This window comes from Trachypithecus francoisi, unplaced genomic scaffold (assembly GCF_009764315.1).
Source record: "Trachypithecus francoisi isolate TF-2019V2 unplaced genomic scaffold, Tfra_2.0 Lachesis_group14, whole genome shotgun sequence".
NCBI classification, from domain to species: Eukaryota; Metazoa; Chordata; class Mammalia; order Primates; family Cercopithecidae; genus Trachypithecus; species Trachypithecus francoisi.
In genome coordinates this window covers 62487976-62508655 of record NW_022681459.1, presented here as the reverse complement: position 1 = coordinate 62508655, position 20680 = coordinate 62487976, and the positions used below count along the sequence as shown (strand labels likewise).

Below are 20680 nucleotides of genomic sequence, written 5' to 3'. Positions count from 1 at the left end.
TGGGGATACAGCAGTGAGGGGATACACCTCCCTTACAGGCTTCTCTTAGGATGGGGAGACACCAAATCGTGGAGATATAAAGACATAAATTATGCACTGTGTTTGATGGTGATAAGAGTTGTGGAAAAGAAGAGAGAAATTAACCGATAGGTGTGTCTCTCTCCTCTGTGGAAGTGTGGGCTGAATGGGGGCTGGTGCCGAGACCGGCTCGTGCCCCAGCATAGCCCAAAGCCTACACGTAGGAGGTGCTCACTGGACAAATGAATCAGTAGAGCCTGGTAGAACAGGGCCTGGGGGAAGGAGAAGGTGACCCAGTGAGACAGAAGAGCGGGAGCACGGCCTAGGACCTGAGGAGGTCCAGTCTGGCCAGAGCAAATGGCCAGGGGAGGGAGTGGTGGGCTCCGAGGCTGGCACGGTGGTGGGCAGAGCTGGAGCCACCCTAGGGAGGGTATGTTTCAGCTCAGGAGGTTTGCACGTGGCAGGCCAAGGTGCCTGGGAGCTTATGTAAGGCCCGTGGCTGTTTTTCTGGAATCAAGAGCAAAGCCTTGAGCTCAGGAGAAAACTCTGCCTCCCTGACCAGCCAGGGGAAGTGGCAGGAGGTGCCAACTCCCGCCCGTTGCCCCCGGGAGCCAGAGAAATGTCCAAATGCATCAGCTCCGGGTGGCTTGGTCGACAGCCCAGCAGCAACTGGGTGGGCACCAGGGATGTGGGTCCCATCTCTCAATGCCACGGCCCAGACTGGCCCTGTAGGGGTTCTAGGGTCCCAGGGACCTTAGTGGACAAAGTTTTAGGGGTTGGTGCCCTTTGGGGTGAGGTGGTGAAGGGCAGGACCTGGGAGTGGGGCTGTCCGTCCCATCTTGCCATTGACTGCTTGTGGAGGCCCTCGGCCAGCGAGGGCACCGTCAGTTGTCGTGAAGCCTGCCTGGGGGTCTGGTGCTGGGATTCTGGCCTCTGAACACCACCTGGTGCTTCACTTGGCTGGGTGCGTAGCCTTGACAAGCCACTTTGTTCTCTTGGCCTCAGTTTCTTCACCTGCCAAATGGGCATAACAGTCCTCCTGAGGTGGTTGTGAGCATCAGATGAGGCCACAGGGAGTAGAAGTGCCCTGAGTTGGAGTCGGAGCCAGCGAGATGATTTGCAACACCTAGAAAAAAATGAAAATGTGGGACCTCTTGATAAGAAATTAAGAATTTCATGTTGGTGACAGCAGAATTCTAAAGCAAGTTCAGGGCCCTTCTGAGCACGGGGCCCTGTGCAGCTGCCTGGGCCACAGACCCAGGAAGTGGGCTCTGAACGGACTTATCTTTTTGTGACGGAGTCTCGCTCTGTCACCCAGGCTGGAGTGCAGCGGTGTGATCTCGGCTCACTGCAACCTCCACCTCCTTGGTTCAAGCGATTCTCATGCCTCGGCTTCCTGAGTAGCTGGGATTAGAGTGTGCGCTAGCACGCCCAGCTAAGTTTTGTATTTTTAGTACAGATGAGGTCTCACTATGTTGGCCAGGTTGGTCTCAAACTCCTGACCTCAGGTGATCCACCCACCTTGGCCTTCCAAAGTGCTGGGATTACAGGTGTGAACCACGTGGCTGGCCTTTGACTGGAATTCTATTTCTGCTGTTACTCCGCTACATGTCTGTCCTGTCCCTTTTTTGGACCTCAGTTTCTTCATCTGTAAGGCAAGGAGGTTGGGCTCTAAGATTCCTGGGTTCTCAACCTTGTAAGGAAGTGGCTAGGAGGTCCCTGGGTCAAGGATTCAGCTGCAGGTCTCAGCTCAGGGGTCACTTCCTCAGGGAAGCCGACTGTGATTCCCTCCTGGCTTGCCAGGATTCCCCCAGTCTCTGATTCTGCAGCACCCCAACTTTGCCTTTGTAACCTGAATTGTCCTGGCAATCATTTCTGTCTTTACAATCACCTTTTTTTTCTTGTAAGTTTTCTTTACCTTTATGGTGCAATAAATACATAGCTCTAGTCTTGTAAAAAAGTTAACCGATCTTCCTTCCTTCCTTCCTTCCTTCCTTCCTTCCTTCCCTCCTTCCCTCCTTCCCTCCTTCCCTCCCTCCCCTCCCTCCCCTCCCTCCCTTCCCTTCCCCTCCCTCCTTCCTTCCCTCCCTCCCCTCCCTTCCCCTCCCTCCCTCCCTCCTCCTTCCTTCCTTCCTTCCTTCCCTCCCTCTCTCCCTCCCTTCTTTCTTTTTTGATTTTCTATATTACTTAAACATTTTTTCTCTTAAATAATGAAAGATTTCAAATACAGGAAATTGCCAATAGACAAAAAAAGAGTTAATATCACAATTATGTTCTAAGAAGGCTTTATTCTCCCTACTATCTTCATTTGCCAAAACTGAGGCTCAGCCAGGGTGAGCAGACTTGCCCCACGATCGCCCAGCTTGAAAGTGGATTCCAACATGGGTGCAGCTGGGCCCTCGGCTGTTTCGTAATGCTCACCTCAGAGTGAGGGTGAGGGGCCTGTGGGGCTCAGGTGGGCTGTCAGAGCCGCATCCGTCCACTTATTGGTGGAGAGGCAGGTTGGGGAGCAAGTACCAGGCCTGTCCCCACCACGTGCCACCCTCTCTGTCTTCCCCAGGGCTCCCAGCTCAGCGTGGACATGGCTGAGAGCGCCTCCCCGCCCTCATCTGCAGCAGCCCCGGCTACTGAGCCGGGAGTCACCGTGGAGCAGCCTGGGCCCCAGAGCCCCCCATCCTCCCCACCAGGCCTGGAGGAGCCCCTGGATGGAGCTGATCCTCATGTCCCACACCCAGACCTGGCGCCCGTTGCCTTCTTCTGCCTGCGACAGACCACCAGCCCCCGGAACTGGTGTATCAAGATGGTGTGCAACCCATATCCTCTGCAGCCTTGACTGATCAGGGCCCTGCAGGGGCTGAAGGGTGGGGGCCTGGGATCGAGCCCTGCTGCTCACACCTTGCTCCGGCTGGGAGACCTGAGGTCTGCGGTGAGGCCACTGGGCCTTGGTGGTGAGTGAGCTCAGAGGGTGGGTCTGGGGAGACCTCAAATGGATGAGGACCTGGTGTTCTGCTGATGTGAAGGTTCTGGAAGTTGCTGGTGGCTGTGAGGTCAGTCCAGTGGCTCACTGGCTCAGAGGGTCCTTGAGTGTGGGCCCCGGACCTGTGCTGGGCTGGGACTGCAGATCAGTCAGACTCTGGAGCCACCTGATGGGCCGTGATCATACAGGGGATGGGAGCCGTGATCAGGAACCGTGAGCGTGGGCAGCAGGGCAGCCGATCCCAACACACAGGGCAGGACTCATTGTCCTTGCTGTGCCTCCAAGTAGCCTCTTCCCAGGCCTCCTGCCTCCGCTTGCTGCCTCCAGTGGGCTCATATTCCCCCTGCTTGAGACTGTCATGATTTGCTGTGGCCCCGGAGGTGCAGAGCAAAGTCCTAAACCAGCCCATCAGGGCCTGCCTGTCCCACCCAGCCTCACTTCCCACCACTTGGCTTCCCCCCGTGCTCTTCTGAGCCTCAGGGTCTTCTCACTGGCTCTTCCCTCTGTCTGAAAAGTTTTTCCCTTCCCCCTGGACCTGGCCAAATCCTTTGCTACATCCTTAAAATCCCAGCTTAAGCATCACCTCCTCAGGGAAACCCTCTGGGATTCCTCCTCTGCTTCGTATTTAACTGTCACATCTAACTGTGGAATTCTGGATCTAACATTTGCCTCCTCTGGGGTACTGTCAGATGACCGAGGTGGGGACCCTGGCACCCAGCACAGTGCCTGGCACATCGTGGGTGCTCTGGCAGTGTTTGCTGGGTATACATGGGCAATGCCAGAGCTGACTCCTCAATCAGGAAGGGCGTTGGTTGGGTAGAGAGGGCAGTGGGAGGCAGGAGGAGGGCATGGCAGGAGCGAAGCCTGGAGAAGGGAGTTGTTGCAGGCAGTGTTGGAGCCCTGAGGGGCAGAGAGGAGTGAGGTGAGGCTGTAGGTGTGGCGGGAGCCCCGCAGGGCCTTAGAGACTGCACGAGGGACGGGACTGTGTTCCAAGGGCAGGATTTGAAGCAGGGGCTGGAGAGGTCTATGCTCTGGAAGGACTGTGTGGCACTGGATTGCAAGGTTAAGCTGGGGGCCAGGGACCCAAGCCATGGTGGCCTTGTGGTTTGAGGGGCCCACCAAACAATGCCCAGAAACGAGGTTCTGGTGCTTATGGCCACACAGGGCAGGGCGTGGGGAGCTGCTGGGTCAGGTGCAGGCATGCGTCCTGCCCTGGAGTCCAGGGATGCCAGATACAGGCTGGGATGTTGAGACTGGCTGCAGGACTGCTGGGCTCCCCTTCTGTAGGGGGCTGAGGTGATGGTGGGCCCTGGATCCCCCTAACTTTTGGAAACCAGAGGGTCTCTGCTGGAGTGGGAGGCAGAACTGGGTGTTCCTTGCTGGGTGGGGACTAAGAGCCACCCTGCTCCTTCTGGGGGATGACTCACAGGGTCTCAGGCATGGTGAGAGGGTCTGCTCGGTAATTAGTTCACCCAGCACTCATGACGTCTGCCCTGGGATACCGAGGACAAAGAGGCAGAGCTGGTCTGTCCCAGAGAGTGCCCGGGGAAGAAGGAAGCAGGGACCACTCATGTGGCTAGTTTTTTTTTTTTTTAGATGGAGTCTCACTCTGTCACCCAGGCTGGAGTGCAGTGGCGCAATCTCGGCTCACTGCAACCTCCGCCTCCCAGGTTCAAGCAATTCTCCTGCCTCAGCCTCCTGAGTAGCTGGGACTATAGGTGCCCACCACCATGCCCTACTAATTTTTGTATTTTTAGTAGAGATGGGGTTTCACCATATTGGCCAGGCTGGTCTCGAACTCCTGACTCGTGATCCGCCCGCCTTGGCCTTCTGAAGTGCTGAGATTACAGGCGTGAGGCACCGTGCCTGGCCTACATGGCTAATTTTAATACAAAGCACTGGGGAAACCTCGGGGGCTTGTGGCATGTGAACAGAGGAGTGCCAGGCCTGAGAAGGGGGTAACCACAGAAGTTTTGGGCCTTTAGGAAGAAAAAGACTGGCAGGAGGACCAAGGGGACAATGTCACAATGTCTCAGGGGCCTTTCCTGGGTGAGATGAGAAGAGTTGATTCTGGCTCTGTCACTTGGGTGCTGTGTGACCATGAGTAAGTCACTTTGCCTCTTTGAGCCTTAGGGGGTCTGGATGGATAGTACTGCTCTGGGCTGGAGGCAGGGGCATGGCTCAGATGACTTGGCCTGGGAGTCTGACCCAGCTGTGTCTCTGATGGGCTGTGGCTGGACTGGCTGGGCTGGTGCCCAAGTGTCACGGAGAGGCCCCCAGTTGGGGTTGGTCGAGTCCTGTCTGCCGTGTTTGTGACCCTGGGCAGTCTCCTCTCTCTCAGCCTTAGCACCTCCACCTAAAAAGGAGGGGCCGGACGAGTAACCCCTTCCAGCCCTGAGAGCCCGGGGTGTTAGCCACACACGCCATGGGGGATGCCTTGACCTCAGACACCCTGACCACTGAGTGAGCCAGCCCCCTCGGAACCCACCCTGTTTTCCACATTTCTGGCCTGTTGGGCAAACAGAGTCCTTGGGGACCCTGTCTCCTTGGTTTTCACCACCCGTCTTGCCTCCACCCTCAGGGCATGTGGGTCGTGGCCTGGGGTTGGAGACAGCAGTGGGGCTGGCTCAGGAGGGAGAGGAGTACTGGTTTCGGGAATAGCTGGGCCTGCCTCTTGTCTGTCTTGGAGAGAGCCCTGGGTTCAAGGGGTGGGGCAGGAAGCAGCCCCCCTCCATCAGGAGGGACTTTTCAGTCCCAGGAACTGTGCAGAGTGAGGACTCTCCCGCATCCCCATGGTCAGGGCTGTGGAGGCTGGGCTGGGATAGAGGTGATTCAGGTCTCAGCCTTAACTGGTGTGATACGGACTCTCTTCAGGCCTGAGATTTGGCGACTCAAAAGCACAGCAACTTCAAAGGCGTCAGCTCTGGGACACTCAGACTCAAAACTTCTGTGACAGTCTAAGGGTTCAAAGTTAAGATTTAAGGCTCAGCGACACTGAAATTCTAAGCTTCTGTCATTCAAAGGCTACAAAATTCTGTGTTTCAAAGAGTGTGTGTGGCCGGGCGCGGTGGCTCAAGCCTGTAATCCCAGCACTTTGGGAGGCCGAGATGGGCGGATCACGAGGTCAGGAGATGGAGTCCATCCTGGCTAACACGGTGAAACCCCTTCTCTACTAAAAAATACAAAAAACTAGCCGGGCGAGGTGTCGGGCGCCTGTAGTCCCAGCTCCTCGGGAGGCTGAGGCAGGAGAATGGTGTAAACCCGGGACGGGGAGCTTGCAGTGAGCTGAGATCTGGCCACTGCACTCCAGCCTGGGCGACAGAGCGAGACTCTGTCTCAAAAAAAAAAAAAAAAAGAGTGTGAGCCTAAGACTTCGTCGCTGTGATGCTGTGTGCCTAGGAGTTGGAGGATTCTGGACCCGGTGACTGCAGCCGCTGCTGGCCTAAGATTTCATAGCTGAATTGGGTCAGGTGGGAGAGAGGCCAAGGAGGGTTCCACAAACAGAGACCCAAGAGACTTGGCTGTCCACAGGGGGCCCCTGGGGGCCCCTGGAGCAGGGACTCAGTCATGGGGTGCTCAGGGTAGGCTTTAGGGCCTTGGGATGGGGTGTGTGGGGGGGGGCGGGGGGGGCTGAAGGCTCTAGGATTCTTTCCTGGCCGGAAACTTCACTCCCTCCTGTGCTCCATGGGAGGAGCCTGGGGCAGTGCTTCAGCTTGCACTCCTCAATGGGACACCATTGGCATTTGGGGCTTGACAGTGCTTTGTAGTTCTGTCTCGCATATTCAATAGTAGTAGTGTCCTTCAATCATTGTGACTACCACAAATGACCTTTTGCATGTCTAGACCCTGAAGAGGGTAACTCTCTTCCCCACTGAGAACCCAAAGGGATGGTGGATGTGTAGCATGAGGGTCTGGGTGGTGGGAGCTGCTCTCATGATGGCCAGGCACAGGAAGGGGAGGGCAGCGTGGGAGGGTTCCCCAGACAGCTTGTCCTGAGCTCATGTACCTGGTATTGAGGGGCCCTGGCCCAGAGCCAGCTGCCCTTTGAAGCCTGGTGCTCCCTGACTCAGCTCCTCTTCCAGCCTGGAGCTAGGCCCTGAGTCACTGCCTGACTCACCGGAGAGCCAGCAGGCTGCTGGGACCCTCATGGAACCTGCGAGCTGGGGTGGGAAAGGGCCACTTGCCCAAATGTCAGCACCGCTACCCTGCCTGGCCTGGGCCGTGGGCATGGGCTGTCAGCTGGGGGTGCAGCTGCAAGGCCTCTGGGTTTGAAATGTCAGGGGATAGATTGTGCTACTTGAATCACGGGAAGCTGGTATGTGGCACCGTGGAAAGTGCTGGGCACGTGAATCACACAGACCTGGAGGCTGGTTCTGTCTCTTGCTGTGTGACCATGGGTCAGGTTTCTTAACATTTCTGAGCCCCAGTTTCCCCACCTGTCAAACACGGGTGGTAATACCCACTCCACAGGGTTGATTGCACTGAGGACAGAGCAGGGCAATGTGACAGTGGAGCTTTGGGGACTGGAAAAGCCGCCATATGTGTGGTTATCACTCTGATAACCTGTGCCTGAGCCCTGAACAGGGCCCTCACGTACTGCTGAGTCGACACTCTGCTTGCTGTAGATTCAATTAGACGTTGGGGACAGGTCTTTAGATAGAACATAACACCTTCAGAGGATATTTTTTCCAAGGAACATCAGATCCAATCTCTGTTACTTAGGTGAATTTGAGCTTGTTCTGCTGCTAGTGGCCATGCCCCCATCAGTGCAGACATTGCTAATCGAGCCCGGCATTCTCCAGCAGGGCACCTCTGGCAGCATGGGGAGCCATCAGCCTGAAACCTATTATTTTCCACCCTAGATTAGACTTTCAGAGCCTTTCTTTCCTTTTTTTATTTTTATTTTTTCTGAAACGGAGTCTCTCTCTGTCACCCAGGCTGTAGTGCAGTGGCATGATCTTGGCTCACTACAACCTCTGCCTCCTGGGTTCAAGTGATTCTCCCGCCTCAGCCTCCTGAGTAGCTGGGATTACAGAAGTGCACCACCATGCCTGGCTAATTTTTGTATTTTTAATAAGAGATGGGGTCTCACCATGTTAGCCAGGCTGGTCTTGAACTCCTGACCTCAAGTGATCTGCCTGCCTTGGCCTCCCAAAGTGCTGGGATTACAGGCGTGAGCCAACGTGCCCGGCCTTCAGAGCCTTTCTTAGGAGCATAACTGGCTGCATGTGAGTGAAGTGCCAGGTTGAGTTGTGCTCACTTCCCTTTCCCCCTCCCTGAGCCTTAGTTTTCTCATCTCTTTAATGGGGTGATTAAAGATGTTTAGTGATGATTCCTGTAAAGCACCCAGCAGTGTGTCCGGCACAGAAATGTGCAGGATGAGAGTTGATGCTGATTGCTGAAAGCATTTTGTCTGTATTATCAGCTTTAATCCTCATAACCACCCATGGGGGTAGGGGCTCTCATAGTCCCATTTTACAGATGAGGAAAGTGAAGCTCAAAGAGGTTGAGTCAGTTTTATCCAGGGTTGCACAGCCAGGCTGTGGAGGAGCTGGCATGAAAAGCCCGACTTCTGTGCCTCCCCAGTCCTGGCTTTTATTCAGGACAGCATTGCCACCTGCAGAGTCTGGAGAAACACCAGGTTCTCCACACTCCACCAGGGCAGAGAGGAGTTTCCAGGTTCTAGGCAGTGGGGCAAGCGTCCCGCTGCCTCTCTGTAGCCTCTCTGAAGCCAAACCCTTGGGAAGTCTGCAGCCCCCTGCCCTCCTGGCATGCTCCTGGGCTGGGCCTCCTGCACGCCAGCCAGTGCTGAGCCAGCGCTTCTGCTGTGGTGGGAAGCAGTGATGCATGGTGGGGAAGCCAGTCGGCTGTGAAGGCCGCCTCTCTGCTCAGGGAAGGGGAGGGCGCCAGCCTGGCGGGAGGCAGGAGAGGCCAGCTGCCCAATAACCCTGGACGAGTTACCCCACCCTTTGTGTCCTTGTCTCCCTGTCTGTGGGGTGGGGAAAGTCAGGTACCAGGTCTGGAAGGCGCCATCCAGGGCACCCATTTCTCCGCCGCCCTCCTCGTGGGTGGGCCCCCGCCTCTGTGCCTTTGTGGTCCTGGTTCTCTCCTGACCCCGCCTTTCCCCTCTGCTGACTTCTGTCTGCTTCTACTCCCCTGTCTGGCTCCAGTCTCTGCCTGCCAGGGCTGGGGTCTGGATGTCTGTGCTGCTGCTTTTTTTTTTTTTTTTTTTGAGACCGAGTCTTACACTGTCGCCCAGGCTGGAGTGCAATGGTGCGATCTTGGCTCACTGCAACTTCTGCCTCCCAGTTTCAAGTGATTCTCCTGTCTCAGCCTCCTGAGTAGCTGGGATTACAGGCGCTCACCACCACACCCGGCTAATTTTTGTGTTTTTACTAGAGACAAGGTTTTACCATGTTACCCAGGCTGCTCTCTAACTCCAGACCTCAGGTGATCTGCCCGGCTCAGCCTCATGAAGTGCCAAGATTACAGGCTTGAGCCACCGCGCCCAGCCGATGTCTGTGCTTCTAAGTGGCCGTCTGGTTCCACCCATGCACCTGGTGGAGACCCCTGCCTCTCGCACCCACTGATTTCATCTGGCACTGGGCAAGAAGAGGGCAGGGTACCCAGTCTCCTCATGGCTCCTCGGATCCCAGTCTTGTGCTGTGCATGATGAGGGTTGAGGCTGTCGAAGGAGGGAATGGCTCGTGTTCATCCACTGTTCTCCCAGTCATTAGTACATCCACCAAGCCTTTCCTGAGTGTGAGCTGTGAGCCCAGCCTGTGCAGAGCACAGCTCTGGCCTTTTTGTACAGGAGGAAAACTGCTCTGGCTGTGCAGCCAGGAGACCCGTTGAGAAGCGCCTGTGGGATGATGGCGAGAAACGATGGTGGACCAGGGTGCCAGCTGAGGGCCTGGAGAGGGGACCTGGTGCAGCTCTGGCTCCTTTAGGGTTGGTGTTAGGAGGCGGGGACTCAGAGGTGACCCCAGGGTCTGTGGCTTGGTTGCCAAGTGAAGGAAGATCTGCTCCTGGCTTATTAGACCAGTGGCCTTGGCCAAGTCCCTTGCCCTTGCTGAGCCTCTGTTTGCTCATCTGTGAAATGCAGGCCACAGCGACCTCCAGTTGGGGATATTGAGGGGGGTCCAATGAGAGTTCTGGGGCAAGCATGGACAAACTGCTGAGTGGCAGCTGTGTGCACACTGGAGCTGACGGTGGCCCTGGCAGGGTCCTGAGCCTGCAATGGGCTGAGATGCCCAGGGCTCGGCCAGGGTGGGAGATTGTTGGCTCCTGGAGGTGGGAGGGCAGGAAGATGGGGAGTGGGGCCTGGAGAGCTGTAAATGTGTTGGGAAAGGAATGGCGCCATCTCTGCAGAAGACTCCCTCCCATTGCCTGCTGTCCCTACCCTGGTCACTTAGCCCCTGCCCCTGTCTCTGAGCAGGCCACCTCTCAGTTCTGCTCCAGACAGGGCTTCAGGTCTCTGGGACTCTCTGGGAGTTCTGGACTGTTAGGAATTCCTCCCTTAATGTAATCTCCATCCTCCCTGCCCCCAGTCCTTTCTGGTGGGGCCACTGGGAGCGTCTGGGGTTGGGTTCTTCCGTCTCTTCCTGTCTACACAGGCAGCTCCCGGGACCTTGCCCATGTGACCTCTGGTACCACCCTCCCTCCCCGTCCCCTGCACTGCAGAGAGCACTGGGCCAGGCGCCCAAAGCTGTGTGACGTTGGCAGTCACCTCTCCCCTGGGCCGCACCCCTCCTCCCCACCTTGCCTTCCTCCTTCGGGGTTTGTCCGCTGTCAAGTGCTATGTACCCAGAGGGGCTGCTGTCCCTGCCCTGCTCCACTGCTACCTGCCTCTCTTCATTTGTGTGCTGATTCTTTCCTCACTCCCCGTAGTCCCCGGGAATGGGCTAACTGAGCCTGGACTCGAGGTCTCCACCATCTGCCTGTTATCCTCTAGCCCTATTCTTCCCATTCTTTCCCTTGGGGTCCAGTGCTCTGTTCTGAAGCCCCAGCCAGCTGCTGAGGCTTCCCAACCTTTCCCCTCCTCTGCCTTTGCTCCTGCTGGGTACCACCTGTGATGCCCTTCCCCATTGCCGTGGTTCTGAACCCCACCAGCCTCACAAACCCAACTTCCAGGTACCATCGGCAGGAAGTCTTCCCTTTTCCTTGCCAGCCTCCTCAGCCCTGCGTGGGTCCTGCCCTTCTGTCCTCCCAGTAGTTGTTTGCTGCTAGCTTTGTCCCCAGCACCGGACTGTGACATCTAGAAGACAGGGCCCTAAGCCTCTGACTTTACCATACCTCCAATGCCCAGCACAAGCCTGGTGCGCTCAGGCTGGTCAGGCACTCTCCAGTTCACAGAGCTCTTCCCCACCTGCCGTGACCCATCAGACTCTCCCAACACTTCCTAAGAGGGTACAGGCATTACTGGAAGTGGCAACACATGTCTGAGTGCCAACTCCCCACCCACAGCTGGGGAGACTGAGGCCCAGGAAGGGAGCATGCTGTGCCCAGGGCCACACACTGAGTCATCAGCAAAGCCAGAGCAGGCAAGCCCAGGACCCAGATTCTCAGGCAAGAGCCATCCCTACCCCAGCCTGCTCATGGCTGGGTGTACCCGTCTGTTTGCATTGCTGTGTAAGAATACCTGAGGGTGGGTAGTTTATAAAGAAGAGAGGTTTATTTGGCTCACGGTTCTGCAGGCTGTACAATAAGCGTGGCACCAGCATCTGTTTCTGGTCAGGACCTCAGGAAGCTTTTACTCCTGGTGGAAGGGGAAGAGGGAATAGGTGTGTTGCATGGAGAGAGAGGGAGTGGTGCTAGGCTCTTTCAAGCTCTTTTCTTGTTTTTTTTTTTGAGACAAAGTTTCACCCAGGCTGGAGTGCAAAGGTGCGATCTCCGCTCATTGCAACCTCTGCCTTCCAGGTTCAAGTGATTCTCCTGTCTCAGCCTCCTGAGTTGCTGGCATTATAGGCACCTGCCACCATGCCCGGCTAATTTTTTTGTATTTTTAGTAGAGACAGGATTTTGCCATATTGGCCAGGATGGTCTGGAACTTCTGGCCTCAGGTGATCCACCAGCCTCGGCCTCCCAAAGTGCTGGGATTACAGGCATGAGCCTCGATGCCCAGCCTGTTTTAAGCTCTTTTAAGCAACCAACTCTTACATGAACTAATAGAGAACTCACTTGTTACCCAGGGGAGGACACTGAGCCCCTCAGGAGGGATCCACCTCATGACCCAAACACCTCCCTCCAGACCCCACCTCCAACACTGGGGATCACGTTTCAACAGATTTGGAGGAGACACACATCAAGCCATATCGCTGGGGAAGGGGCTCTTTAGAGGGGGAGGTGTCCCTTCCGCCTTCAGCCCTGGCCTAATGGGCTGTCCAGACGGGTGGCCAGCATTACTGGAAGCAGCAACACATGTCTGGGAAATTGTCCGTTTCCCTCCATCTGCTGTGGAGAAAGTTGTTTTTCTCAGAAATAAAAGTCAGCATCAGGCACCATTCCCAGGGATGCTCAGCAGGGCCAGAGCGGAGGCCGCACTTTCACTGACCAGCAGGGCGGGCCCGGCAGGCATTGGAGGAGCCTGACCCCCAGGGCAACCTCAGGTACCCTGGCATGGAGGTTTCTGTGTAAAGAGCTGCAAGGCTGTCCCTGATCCAACCTGGGGGCATTGGTGAAGCCTGCCTGGGGGAGGGACTATTCAGCCTGGGTCTTGCTGTATAAATAGGAATTTTCCAGAACAGTTAAGGGATGGTTTTCCAGGCAGAGGGAACAGGGTAGGGCACAGGGAGGGGTTTAGTGCGGATGGAACCGTGTGGGGCAGGGGCTGGATGGCAGGGTGTCAAATGCCAGTTTAGAGCTTACACTTGGTCTTGTGGGCCCTGGGGAGCCACGGATGGGTGTCTAGCAGTGGTGGGACTTGGGCAAATTCACTTATTAGAATGGTGACTCCCAAAGCAAACTGGAGGATGCTGAGGGAAAGACTGAGGCCTGGAAACCAGGTAGGAGGCCCCTACAATGGATACCGATGGATGGATTGATCACCCATTCATTTGACTAGTATTGGAGCCCAGCTATGTGTTGGAGCCCAGCTATGACAGGCCTGTTCAGCCATATCATGTGGGACCACAGTACACCAGGCCTGGGCACCCAGTGGTGACCCTAAGGAGTCCCCAGCCTGATGGAGAAGGCAGAGCCACACCCGAATCACACTCTTGTGAAGGAAAATGGAGTCTAGGCTGGGTAGAGGGACCCTCTGGGGGGCATGGGTGACATGAGAACAGGGCAGCCCCCTTGTTCTGAGTGGGGATGCCACAGGAGCCTCCTCCCACAAAGAAGGAAGTCTCAGAGCTAGGGCGGGAGACAGCGGGAGGGCAGAAGTGGTGAGGCAGAGAAGTGAGGGGGGGCATGGCCTCCTGGCTGAGGAAGCAGCCTGGTCAAGGGCTCAGAGCTGAGTTTATGTCACCAGGGTTGCTAATAGCCTGGTGTGTGGGCTGGGAGAGGACGTGCATGAGGATGGAAGGACATTTGGGGTCCAGATTCTGGAGGGCAAAGGGGAAGACTGCGAGGGGAGGCACCGGTATGGATGAGGGGACTTCTGTATGCTGGGCCCTGTTCCTCCTCCCGGCAGCTGAGCCGGCCCTCAGTCACCCATTTGACAGATGCAGTCCAAGGAGGCGAAGTGCCTGTCCTGGGCCACCCAGCCTGGCGGGGGCTTGGGTGGGAGACCCGAGGGCATGGGAAGTCTCATAGTTGAAGGAGAACTAGAAAGCAAGTTGGCCAACTGATGAAGGGCCAGCCCCTGCCAAGAAATTGAAGACATGATTGGATTTTTACTGGTCCGTCCTGCCTGGGCTTCTGCCCTGCTGCCTCCCTCAAACTGCCTCATGATCCCATTGAGACACAAATGGCCTCATTTGTTTTCCTTGGAGAGAAATCAATTTTTAATCAGCCAGGATGTCTTCTGCTAATCTGTCTCCAGCTCTCCTGTAGGACCACCTTTCACGTTTCCATCCTCATCTGCCGAGTGGAGCCATGCTTTGCTCTCTGGTCTCCCTCTTCTTCCCCAAGTTCAAATCCTGACACCAGTGCTTATCCTGCGTGATGCTGAGCAAGTTATTTGGCCTCTCTGAGTGCACTTCCAAGCAGGAGGAGAAGGCTTGGTTGACTGAGATGTGCTGTGCGAATGTGAGGGCTTGTGGTGCTGAGCCGCGGGAAGAGGCTGAGGTGGAGGTGGACAGAGCAGGAGGTGCTGAGGACTGTACCTGGCTTTTCCCAGTGGAGCAGTGCGGGCGGCTCCCAGCCCCACAACCAGGTCACAGTGAAAGGGTGATTGTGGATTGACTCTCCCCAAGGTGCAGTCTGGGCTTCACCAACTGCAAGCTTGATGACCTCAGGCAAGTAACCCCTCCTCTCTGGGTCTGTTTCCTCATCCATAAAATTGGGGTGGGGTGGGCTATATCAGTGGTTTTCAATCGGGGTGACTTTGCCTGCCAGGGGACACTTAATAATGTCAGGAGATGGTTTTGGTTGTTCCAATGTCGGGAGGGCATGCTACTGGTTTCTAGTGGGTAAAGGCCAAATACCCTACAGTGCATAGGATAGAGTCCCACAACAAAGAATTATTCAGCCACACTCGTCTGAAAAACCCAGCCCAGGCAGTCTCTGAGATCTCTTGAAGCTCTGAAAGTGTGGAACAGTATGGAGTTGGGGGCCTTGGAGGGAGGGCACCAAGACTGAGAGTGGGGATCTCTGAAGGAGGAGGAGGAGACGGTGCAGTCACATAGACTTGGATTTGAACCCTGGAGCTACCATTTACTAAAATGTCACACTCCCAACCACCTTCCCGTACTCCCACCCACCCATCTTCCCCCATATACTCACTCACCCATCTTTACTCAACATCCACTTTTCTTTGCTTCATCCATCCATCCATCCATCCATCCAACTGTCCATTCATCCATCTAACCATCCATCCAAGCATCCAACTATCCAAGCACCCAACTATCCATCCATCCATCCATCCAACCATCCATTTATCCATCTAACCATCCATCCATCCAAGCATCCATCCATCCAAGCATCCAACTATCCAAGCATCCAACTGTCCATCCGTCCGTCCGTCTGTCTGTCCATCCACCCAAGCATCCAACCATCCATCCAACAATCCATCCAACTGTCTGTCCATCCAGCAATCCATCCATTCATCCAACTGTTCATCTGTCCGTCCATCCATCCATCCATCCATGTATCCATCCATCCATCCACTGTCCATCCATTTACCCAACGAACTCTCCAACCACCTCCAATCAATGTCTTTTTAATCAGCCAGAATGTCTTCTGCTAATCTGTCTCCAGCTCTCCTGTAGGACCACCTTTCACATTTCCATCTTCATCTGCCGAGTGGAGCCATGCTTTGCTCTCTAGTCTCCCTCTTCTTCCCCAATGGATCCATCCATCCATCCACCCACCCATCCACCCACCCATCCACTGTCCATCCATTCACCCATCCAACCCTCCAACCACTCATCCATTCAAGCAACCATACATTAATCTATCCAACCATCCATCCACCCACCCACCCACCCATTTAGCCATCCATCCATCCATCCACCCACCCACCCACTCACCCACCCACCCACCCATCCAGCCAGCTATTCATCCATTTACCTATCTTTCCATCTCTTCAGGCATTCATCTGCTTATCCACCCATCCCTCCACTCAACCTTTACTTTCATGCATTTATCCACACATCTTCCTAACAATTACCTATTTTTTTTTTTTTTTTTTTTTTTTTGAGACGGAGTCTCGTTCTGTCGCCCAGGCTGGAGTGCAGTGGCCGGATCTCAGCTCACTGCAAGCTCCGCCTCCCGGGTTCACGCCATTCTCCTGCCTCAGCCTCCCGAGTAGCTGGGACTACAGGCGCCCGCCACCTCGCCCGGCTAGTTTTTTTTTTGTATTTTTTAGTAGAGACGGGGTTTCACCGTGTTAGCCAGGATGGTCTCGATCTCCTGACCTCGTGATCCGCCCGCCTCGGCCTCCCAAAGTGCTGGGATTACAGGCTTGAGCCACCGCGCCCGGCCAACAATTACCTATTTAATCAACATGGACCCCGCTACCCAAAAAAACCTATTTACACATCCATTAACCCATCCACTCATCTATCCATTCATTTGTTTGGCAGATGCTTGTTGATTATCCTCCCAAATTTCTCACCCATTCTACCATCTGCTGAATGCCCAGCAAAAACCCATATTGGGCACCATCACTCATCCTTTGTGCCACTCACAAGGCCTTTTGTATCTGGCTTATTCTCCTCACCTTCTGCTGGACTGTGAGCTCCTTGAAGACAGGTTCCATGTTCCAAGAATGCCTGTTTCTTCCCTAGACCTTGGCCACTGGCCCTGCACATAGTAGGTGTGCAGCACAGCTTTTGATGAGGTGCATCCTGGCAGGCAAGGTTGGAGGTAGAGGTTGTATGGCTTGAAATGAGGCTGGAGGGAGACCAAGAGTGCTGGCACAAAGGGCCTTGTATGCCAAGCCAACAACTTTGGAAAGAAGGCATTGGGGAGCCACAGAAGGCTTTTGGTTTTGAAACGGCTGTCTGGCTGCCATGGAGGTGAGGGATGTGTCAGAGGATACAAAGCTATAGGAGAAGGCTGTTCAGGAAGGAGAGAATGAAGCCTGCCTGGGGCAATGGGGCATTGAGGAGTGGACAGAGAGGAAAGGTTTAGGTGGTGAAATGGACAGATCTCCGAGATGGATGTGGGGCAAGGGGAAGGGAGGTTCCAGAGAGTTCTAGTCTGGACAACTTCCAGGACTGGTGGTGGGGGTGCATCCTTCATGGAGGTGGGACATGCTGGGGGAGAATTTAGTGGTCTGGGGAGAATATGATACATCCCATCTGGACGCGATGAATCTGAGGTTCCCAGAGACTTCCCAGCACTATGTCTGGGAGGCCTGGTGCTCAGCAGTCAGGTTGCCTGGGACTGGGACAGACTTGGGACCTGTTCAGCTATAGTCATTTAGGCTGTGGAAGTGGGTATGGGGTCAAGGAGAGGAGACGGGAGACCAGAGGGCTGGGGCTGGAGGAGCCCAGCATTTAAGCGACAGAACCACAAAGTGGGAGGAAGACCAGTCTAGGGGCTTGTGGTGTCTCCTGGGGAAGAGAGTTTCTAGAGCAGGGGTCTGAACCTGGGGTTCATGAGCTTCTTGCATGGGCACAAGTTGCATCTTTGTTTTCCCTGACCCCTGACTGAAATTTAGCATTTCTTTCTGTTATGGATGGAGGAAACAAACCACACTGGTATTATTAGCAACTCCTGTGGCTGTCACCCATAGAAATCACCAATATTTCCATGTCACATCATGGTCCTTATAGAGCTCTCAGAATATCATTACAGCCATCACTTTGAGGCAGAGTCACTTAGCATCTAGTCCAGCACCAGAGCTTGCTACTTCTTGTGTTGATAAGAAAGAATATATGTTTCTGTATCAAAAATTTGTTTTAAAAATATTTTGATAACTACTTTAACATAACTGCCTTCCTTTGTAGTTCTAGGCTTTTTTTTTTTTTTTTTTTGAGATAGAGTTTCCCTTTTGTCACCCAGGCTGGAGTGCAGTGACACAATCTCGGCTCACTGCAACCTCCGCCTCCTGGGTTCAAGCGATTCTCCTGCCTCAGCCTCCCAAGTAACTGGGATTACAGGAATGTGCCACCATGCCCAGATAACTTCTTTGCATTTTAAGAGAGACAGGGTTTCACTCTTTTGGTCAGGCTGGTCTCGAACTCCTGAACTCAGGTGATCCGCCCGCCTCGGCCTCCCAAAGTGCTGGGATTACAAGTGTGAGCCACCGGGCCCGGCCTTTTTCTTTTGTTTTCTTTTTTTTTTTTTGAGAGTGAGTCCCCCTCTGTCACCCAGGTTGGAGTGCAGTGGCACTATCTTGGCTCACAGCAGCTTCCGCCTCCTGGGTTTAAACGATTCTCCTGCCTCAGCCTTCCAAGTAGCTGGGATTACAGGTCTGAGCCACCATGCCCAGCTAAATTTTGCATTTAGTAGAGATAGATAGAGTTTCACCATGCTGACCAGGCTGGTCTTGATCTCCTGGCCTCAAGTGATCTTCTCATCTCAGCTTCCCAAAGTGCTGGGTGGGATTATAGGTGTGAGCTACCGTGCCTGACTGTAAACTTTAAAAAAAAAACAAAAAAACTTTTAAAGTTCTTTTTTTTGTTTCTTTTTTAGCAGTGGAGTCTCACTATATTGCCCAGGCTGGCTTTGAACTTCTGGGTTCAAGTGATCCACCAGCCTCAGCCTCGCTAGTAGCTGGGGCTGTAGCTCACGACTGCACCTGATTTACTAATCCTACACTTCAACATTTAAAAACATGCATTTGGCCTGGCACTGTGACTCACACCCGTAATCCCAGCGCTTTGGGATGCTGAGGTGGGCAGATCATGAGGTCAGGAGATTGAGACTCTCCTGGACAACATGGTGAAACCGTCTCTACTAAAAATACAAAAATTAACCAGGCATGGTGGCATGTGCCTGTAATCCCAGCTACTTGAGAGGCTGAGGCAGGAGAATCGCTTGAAGTACGGAGTCAGAAGTTGCAGTGAGCTGACATCGTGCCACTGTACTCCAGTCTGGCGACAGAGTGAGACTCGGTCTCAAAAAAAAAAAAAAAAATGCATTTAAAAACTTTACTCTGGCTGGGTGCTGTGGCTTACACTTGTAATTCCAGCACTTCGGGAGGCTAAGGTGGGTGAATCACTTGAGGTCAGGAGTTCGAGACCAGCCTGGCCAACATATAATGAAACCCTGTCTCTATTAAAAATACAAAAATTAGCTGGGCGTGGTGGCACATGCCTGTAGTCCCAGCCACTTGGGAAGCTGAGGCAGGTGAATCACTTGAACCCGGGAGGCAGAGGTTACAGTGAGCTGAGATTGTGTCACCGCAATCCAGCCTGGGTGACAGAATTAGACTCCGTCTCTTCTTTTTTTTTTTTTTTTTTTGAGACGGAGTCTCGCTCTGTCGCCCAGGCTGGAGTGCAGTGGCCTGATCTCAGCTCACTGCAAGCTCCGCCTCCCGGGTTTACGCCATTCTCCTGCCTCAGCCTCCCAAGTAGCTGGGACTACAGGCGCCCGCCACCTCGCCCAGCTAGTTTTTGTATTTTTTAGTAGAGACGGGGTTTCACCGTGTGAGCCAGGATGGTCTCCATCTCCTGACCTCGTGATCTGCCCGTCTCGGCCTCCCAAAGTGCTGGGATTACAGGCTTGAGCCACCGCGCCCGGCCTAGACTCCATCTCTTAAATAAATAAATAAATAAAACCTTTATTCTGAAAAGGGGCTTGTGGCACAGAAAAGGTTAAGAACCCCTGTTCTAGAAGAGGGGTCAGCCATGCCCAGTGCTGCTCGCACGTGCAAGTGCAAATGCCTGCTGCATCTGTGTGCACACGTGTATGAGGGGTGCAGGTGCATGAGGGGCGGCAGGTCTCCTTGGGGATGCACACGTGAACACGTACGTGTGTTCAGGGGCAGGCAGGGGAGATGTGCGGTGGAGGACAGGTCCCCAGGGAGGCCGGAGGATAATGTAATCCACACTGGTTGAGCCCTCACCCTCTCAGTTCAGTGGCTGCTTGGAGGAAGGGGGGCATCCAAGGCACGGCGAGGTCCCAGAGGAGGCATCTGTAGCCCCCGCCCAGGAGTCAAGGAAGGCTTCCTGCCCGCTCACCTTCTGTGTGGTTGGGCTCCTGAGGCTGCATCAGCCCACAGACAGTGGGACCCTGGCACCCAGGGGCCTGCCTGGCCCTTCTCTTCAGCAGTGACGGAAGCAACTGTGTCTGGCAAGTCTCTTTGGCTGGAGCATCCTTCCTGTGGACCTTCCACCCTGGCTTCTTGTCCCAGCTGGCAGCCTCTGTTTCCTGCCATTGCTTCCCTTACTCTGCTGTCTGCACTGGGTACTGAAGCTTACTGGGTATTTGGGAATCAGAGACTTTGGCCAAATCCAATAAGTTCTTATACAATGGGGATTCCAAGAAGTGGGGCTCCCTCCCTTGTCCCCTCCTGCAAAGGATCATCAATGCACTGAGATACCATAGTTTATAAGCAGAACCAATCGTGCCATTTGTCATGTGGGGAGCTCCTTGTTGCTGGAGGCATGTAAGTGGAGGGAGGCCTGGGACCATCTGTCTGGCAGGTCTGTTCATTTTATGGAGCAGCTTTCTGTCACAGCTCAACCACTGTGTCGTCTTGGGCAAGTGCCGTCCTCTCTGGACTTTCATTTTCATAGCCATAAAGTGGGGTGTGATAATGTCTGCCATGCCTGTCTCCCGAGGCAGCTGCAGCCACAGGTGCAACGGGCTTAAAGGAGCATTAGAAGACAGGAGGGTATGAGGTTCAAATCCTGGCTCTGTCCCTCACTGTGTCCTTGGGCAAGGCTAAGGAACAGAGATGATGCCCACCCCTGCAGGTTGTTGTAAAGGTTCCTGTGGAGTTTGGCAATAGCAGGTGCCCTAGCAGGTGCCTGTGGCTTATTTTATTTTATTTGATTTATGATTTTTTTTTGTGAGACAGAGTCTCGCTCTGTCACCCAGGCTGCAGTGCAATGGCGTGATCTCGGCTCACCGCAACCTCCGCCTCCTGCATTCAAGCAGTTCTTCTGCCTCAGCTTCTGGAATAGC

General features: G+C 54.4%; 1 protein-coding gene across 2 annotated transcripts in view; it reads left to right on the top strand.

The window, feature by feature from the left end:
* The window catches only part of CACNA1I (calcium voltage-gated channel subunit alpha1 I), a 134972-nt gene that overhangs the window by 10561 nt on the left and 103731 nt on the right, over nt 1–20680 (top strand). For both annotated transcript variants that reach the window (XM_033233891.1, XM_033233890.1), the window contains exon 2: nt 2579–2832. In XM_033233891.1, the coding sequence (XP_033089782.1) occupies nt 2600–2832 (233 nt within the window). In that variant the 5' untranslated portion in view covers nt 2579–2599. The remainder of the gene's footprint in view (nt 1–2578; nt 2833–20680) is intronic.